This window comes from Capsicum annuum, unplaced genomic scaffold, assembly GCF_002878395.1.
Source record: "Capsicum annuum cultivar UCD-10X-F1 unplaced genomic scaffold, UCD10Xv1.1 ctg4809, whole genome shotgun sequence".
Lineage (NCBI taxonomy): Eukaryota > Viridiplantae > Streptophyta > Magnoliopsida > Solanales > Solanaceae > Capsicum > Capsicum annuum.
Window position 1 is genome coordinate 82078 of NW_025855775.1, and position 6474 is coordinate 88551.

The following is a 6474-nucleotide window of genomic DNA, read 5'->3' on the forward strand; positions in this document are numbered from 1 at the left end:
GACAATATCCCCACATGTGAATACATTGCATGTTTGAGACCGAGATTATGCGGGTCAAATAAGTACTCAACATCAGCATGACCACTAAGATCGGGACTGTAATCTTTAGAATAAAATAAGTTCATATGGTTTATCCCATTCTGATGTCTCCTAGTAGAAGCAGAAATACACCTTGCTAACAAATTGACTGAAAAAGCTATATTAGGCCTTGTAGTATTTTCAAGATACATGAGTGCACCAACTGCACTAAGATATGGTACTTAATAACGAGTTCAATTCGGCATATTTCTCATTTCAGCAAATAATCTATTGCTTTTAAAAATTCTTCAAGAGTTCCAATAATTTTCAAGCTATAAGCTTAGACAAATATAAGGATTCTAAATAAGTTTCCTAGAAACTTTTATATGCTTAAAACATTTTGAATCCTTAGAAAGTTTCATATAAATTTTGTCACGTGACAATATTCAATAGTTCATATATGACATCTTCAAGTATCTGGACTGCAAATCAAATAAGTTTTACATTTACCAAGATGCATCCTTTCATGTCACTTGATAAATGTTTCTACGTCAGCATGCTTAAATAAACGTAGAAATCAGATCCTCGTAATCTTGTACAATATTGTGCTGATATTGTATCAAACATATCATCGATGATATATCATTTTATATCGATTCACAATGTACATAATATTTTGAGGTCTTATCACTTCATTATTTTCAGGTACCTAAACCCTTCATAAGGTTTCGTGAAGTGCTATGTCGTAGTCTATTCAAGAGAACATGGCCTTCTTATTATAATTATTTGTTCCTTATCCTTTTCGAGGATTATTTCATTTAGAACAGATTAGTCTATCATACTTCACGCATGCATAGACTTTGTCCTTTAGGGACACAAAATGGGAGAACATGCAGCTTAAGCATGAGATGTTTTCGATATTTGATTTGAATTATCTTTTGAATGAGGATCTGATGATAATTCCTAACATATTTTATAGTTGCTTATAATATCCCCCTTATGTTAGAAAATTAACATATATCCTCCATCTTCTTTGAGGAATCCTTCTTTGTGCATCATGGTATATTCATTAATCGTATACCGCACATCAAAGTTATTAGATGAACAACGTATGACTCCTGACTCAGAACCAAATTTGAGGTAAAATTAATCATAATTTATTGGTTTGATGCATACAAGTACTTTTGTATATAATATATCATGTAAACTAACACATGAAACATTTGTTCTCATTAACAATGGTTCAGCTATTTATCGAAGACATTTAATGTTAAATCATCATCATCAAGATGAATTGTCTTGATTACACAATATGAAAGTTATGCTCTTAACTCAATTTTATTAAGTAAGAAACTTTATGAATGTTAAACTGCAGGTTGACAATAAATGTACAAGTGATCATCTTATATCGATGCATCTTAATAGATCACATGACTTAGTGAACGGGCCCATATTCATCTTTTATGCTTTTTAGATTTTGAGGGATCAAATCCCATCATTAGTTTGTCCAACCAACTTATCATGAGAACAAGCAACATTAAAAGTAATGAAGAATTTTCTAATTCTTCAATATATGTTCAATACTCAGTATGCACTTCTTTGGGATGTCGCAATCGTTCATGTCAATTTATGAACTTATTTGTACTAGTAAACTCCATGTTTACCATGACATGTGCCTTTTACATTAGTGAATTTGAGATTTACTATTGCATGAATAAAATTCAGATTTATTACTTCTGAAGTAGATTGCAAAATAACTATTCTCAGTTATTCTGCCTCTTTCGGATGTGAGTTGTGATACTATCACAATCAAGTGCACATTGGTATTGATAAGCTTCACTAAATATTATCACATTCACCCCAAGGAATGGATCTGTGCTTATAATAATCAAAATTCTCATTCTCCTAGAATGAAATATAACCGTACCTTAAGCCTATCAAATTAGGATAGCTTATAATCTTTTTTCAAGATTTTGCTACTTCAGGAGCAAATTAAGGCATACATTTAATGTAGAGAACTCTTATCCAACATATCTTTAATTATAATCACAATAAGTATGTGAAAATATCATCACTTGTCTCTTTCAGACATATTCTACACTGCTACCGCATCCACCTCAAGAATGGGGCATATTTAATGGGACATGTCTCATGAACTTTTCACCAAATATACATTGTTTTGCCTTAGCCATCATAATATCATCAATATGGTGCAATGAGATTCAAACTCAATGTCTTATCCATAAAGATGTCTTAGACATAAATTAATGAGACTTGAACCCAATTATAATGTGCTATAAGATTTGAATATATGTCAAATTGTACAAGGTTTTGCCCCTCAAAACCTTTGATGTGTTACAATTTCATAATTATATGCATAATTAAGCAACTTACATTTCAATATAATAGAGGACTTAGATTAATCTTATTTTGAAAATATCAAAAATATGATGATGAAATAAATTGTCAAAGTAAAAATTTATCCTCCACGAGAAGTTCAACAAGATTCTGCACAAATTCAAGATCTACACAAGTATACTAGTAACAAGAAGTGGGGCAGCAAGATGACGTCAAAGTTCAATTGTTTAATTTAGTTGCATGTATGCATATAAGACAATTTACATATTGAATCATACAAGAATAATACAATTAACTTGTGTGAAAATAAAAAATGGATATAACAATAAATTATATTTAAGATACCTTGCAGATGGAAGGAATTAAACCTTAATCCTTGGGTAAAAATTTAATTCAGAGCCCATGAACTTACCCAACTTTCTGCTTTCAAAGCTATCAGCCGTAATATTTTAAGAATAAAGAAATTAATTCAACCATCATACCTGACGGACGGAAGGCTTTAGAATATTATTCAATTTTGATTAATTAAAGATAACGTGTTATATAACAATAAAAAAGAAAGAAGAAAATAGAGACAATAGAAAGTAATTCGTATTTTTCTTGAAGAAAATTCTTATAGATATCAATTAGATCTTGATAAATCTTATCTATATAGATATTCAACCATAATGTAAATAAATTGATAACAGAAATACTTTTTTGTAACTTTAGAAATCAAATCAGCCGACAAAAATATAAATACAAAAAGATAATTAATATCACGAATAAATATAGATGTTTTTGATAAAGAAGCCCCCTACCCCATCCCCCCACCCCCACCCCCCAAAAAAGGCTCACTCAAGAGGAGAAGTTTGGCAAAAGTCCACTTCCCAAATCTTTTTTGACATTTATCTACCAAATTTTTTTAATTCGAAGAATGGACACTTTTATAGGACCACAAAAATAAAATGCAAATCTAACACTCAACTTACAAAATCTACACTTTAGCCCCTTTTCCCATTTCAGCCTTAATTTTGTTAAAATTACACTTTAGTTCATCTTGAAAAATATAAATATTGGATAAATAATTTAAAAAAAAAAAACTAAATCTTCTCAACCAATCCACTAGCAACCACTCTATTTTGGCACCATTTTCTCAATTTTTCGACCATTTTTCGTCGAATTTTTCGGCCATTTTTCATCGAATTTTGCGGCATCCATCGGAAAGTGACATTATCTCCATTGTTCTAAGCCTTTTTCGATTATTTTTAGCTCCAATTTTTCTTTCATTTTCATACAAAAAGCTCAAAGTTCAGTCCCACATTTTGAAATCGATTCTTTTGTCAATAGCAATATTCCAATACTCTTTATGTTGTTTGTAAGCTGGAATTCATCGAATTATTTTGGTGGTCGTCGGAAAAGGGTCAATCGTGCACTGTACGGCCAACAGCTAGGAAGAAGATGACTTCAGTCTATTAAGTCTAGGCACATAAACCACTATTCAAGTCTATTGAATACTATTATTGAGGTATATTATGTCTATTATAGATTATGTGGTTGTTGGTGGTATATTTTCTGCTGAATGGGAGGAGAGTCCTAAATGTTGGGTTTGGAAAATTGCATCTAAAGAGACAGTGTCCATTGCCTTCATCGCAACGGTTCATACGCTGACATGGTTAAAAGTGTAATGGAGAGCGGTGAATTAAGTTGTGATCAAAGCGAGGTGTTAATTAGTTACTTGATGAACGGGAGGGGAAAAATCCATCCAACGTTCATAAGGAATGATAGACACGTGGAATTATATATGTTTTGCATTGATTCTGATAACTCCAAACCTATATTGTGGGTTAAAGTTTTTGAAAGGTCCCGGGAAAAAGCTTTCACATCAACCCCACCCCTACCCTCACCCCCACCCCTACCCCCACCCCCGAATGTGGATGATACGTTAACGGAATATGATTTCATGGGTTGTGATGAATGGGATAATAGTGAAAATTATGAAGAAGAGGAGTGTGGAGGAGGTGAGGACGGGCAGCTAGAACCACAAAGAAGCCACTCTTTCTCGGACGGCACCAATAGTTTTTTAGGATAAACATTCAAGGATAAGAAAACATTAAAACTTTTGTTGAAGCAGGCGTCGGTGAAAATATCGCTCAATTACACAACTCTGAAGAGTAGTAAGAAATACTTGAGGGTGAGGTGCATAGATCGTACTTGCCGGTGGATGGTGCGCACATATGCTATCAGAGAATCGGGTTGGTTTCACGTCCACAAGTACGTGGGAGAGCATACTTGTGGCGTTGATCATGTCATGGGAAAGCACAAGAATGTCACCGTGGAGGTCATTGCCTCACTTATTTTGAACTTTTTCGTTGACAACAAAGTTCCAAGCCCGAAAGAGATCGAGAGGATCGTATTTAAGGAGCTACATTGCAGGCCGAGCTATTGGAAGTATTGGATGGCAGGCGTCATTGTGAAGAACATAGTTCGAGGTACGTCAGAGCATGGATATGCAGTGTTTCCCGCATTTTCATATATTTTCAACAGCCTCAACCTTGGGTCTATTAATTCCCTCAGGGTCGATGAGGAATCTGGTAGGTTTATTTACTACTTTATGGGATTTGGGGATTCTATCTGTGGATATGCACATATGAGAAAGGTCGTTATCGTTGATGGCACGCATTTGTCCGACAAGTACGAGGGCGTGTTACTGTCCATTCTCACTCAAGATACGCAGAATCATATCTATCCCTTAGCGTATTGTGTGGTGGATAAGGAGAATGATGCGTCGTGGGGATTCTTCTTCGACATGCTTAAGGCCCTTATCGTCGATGAACCAGAGCTGTGTGTTATCTCCGACAGATACTTAATCATAGACAACGTCCTCGCAAGGCATTATCCACTTGCGCATCACGGTGTTTGTATGAGGCATCTCGGTGAAAATCTTCGAATAAATCACCATTGTTCCGAATCTCTCTATTTGTACTACCATGTGGCCAAGGCATACACATTGGAAGAATTTAATGACTACTTCAACGCCCTTAAAGAAAGATGCCCAAACGCAGCAGCTTGCCTCGAGCATGAAGTAGGATTTGAAAAGTTGAGCCGGGCTCACTTTCCAGGTAATCGATTCAACATCATGACCTCAAACATCACCGAGTCGCTCAACTCAATGTTGCGCGACGAAAGAGAGTATCCAGTGGCGGCCATTTTCAATTCAATTGCACATAGATTTGGAGAAATATTCAAGAAGAGGTATGCGGAGGTGGACGATTCAAAAACAACCTTAGTTCCCGTTGCCGAGATGATCTTGATGGAAAACATGACCGAGGGACACAATTATATGTGAACAACATAAACGGAAGCACCAACGAATTCACCGTGCTTGGCTACGGACGTTCCGTAAAAGTTAATCTTTCGAGACGGTCATGTTCTTGCAGAAAGTATGACTTGGTAAAATTGCCATGCGCTCATGCAATAGCAGCGTTGCATTTGAAGCACGGGGACGAATACGGCACTAGCATTTACAACTACTCTTCGCAAATATATTCGAAAGAATCATACCTCTTTGCATACTTGGAACCTATTTGTGCAGCACCACTTGAGCTGGAGTGGCGCGATAGTATCTTGAAATGCAAGTTCTTCCACCCAACTTCGATCCCAAACTCGAACGGAGGAATGTGAAATGCGTTAAGAGTGTGTTGGAGCCTTCAAGGTACAAAAAAAGAAACAAGTGCTCCAAGTGCAAAAGTCCGGGACATAAGAGAACAACATGCAGCCTTAACGTAGGCTAATATCATTGGCATTGTATTAAATGTTTTTGTTTGTTCAAATGCACTGGACAGTATGTAATGTGTATTCTATTTTGAAAACCACTGAACTGCAGTTAAAATCGACTTTTTTTGTTGTGCATTATCGATTCTTGTTCATATATTATATTCTTCGTACTAAATAGATTCTAGACTTAAGTAATCGAAAATACGCATAATATATAATATATCAGTGTTTGGTCTACTAAGTAAATGTTCAGTACGTAGTATATAATAAACTTACCTGGTTGTCTATTGAACAAACCCTTTTCTTCACACAATGTTGAATTAGAAATAATTACAACGCATT

The 6474-nt window shown here is 35.2% G+C and overlaps 1 protein-coding gene across 1 annotated transcript; it reads left to right on the top strand.

Moving 5' to 3' along the window:
- Nucleotides 1–4310: 4310 nt before the first annotated feature.
- On the top strand, nucleotides 4311–6039 carry LOC107876893. The gene is made up of 3 exons (XM_016723711.2): nucleotides 4311–4376; nucleotides 4490–5610; nucleotides 5796–6039. Exons 1-3 carry the CDS (start codon nucleotides 4311–4313, stop codon nucleotides 6037–6039), a joined length of 1431 nt encoding a protein of 476 aa, XP_016579197.2.
- Nucleotides 6040–6474: the final 435 nt, after the last annotated feature.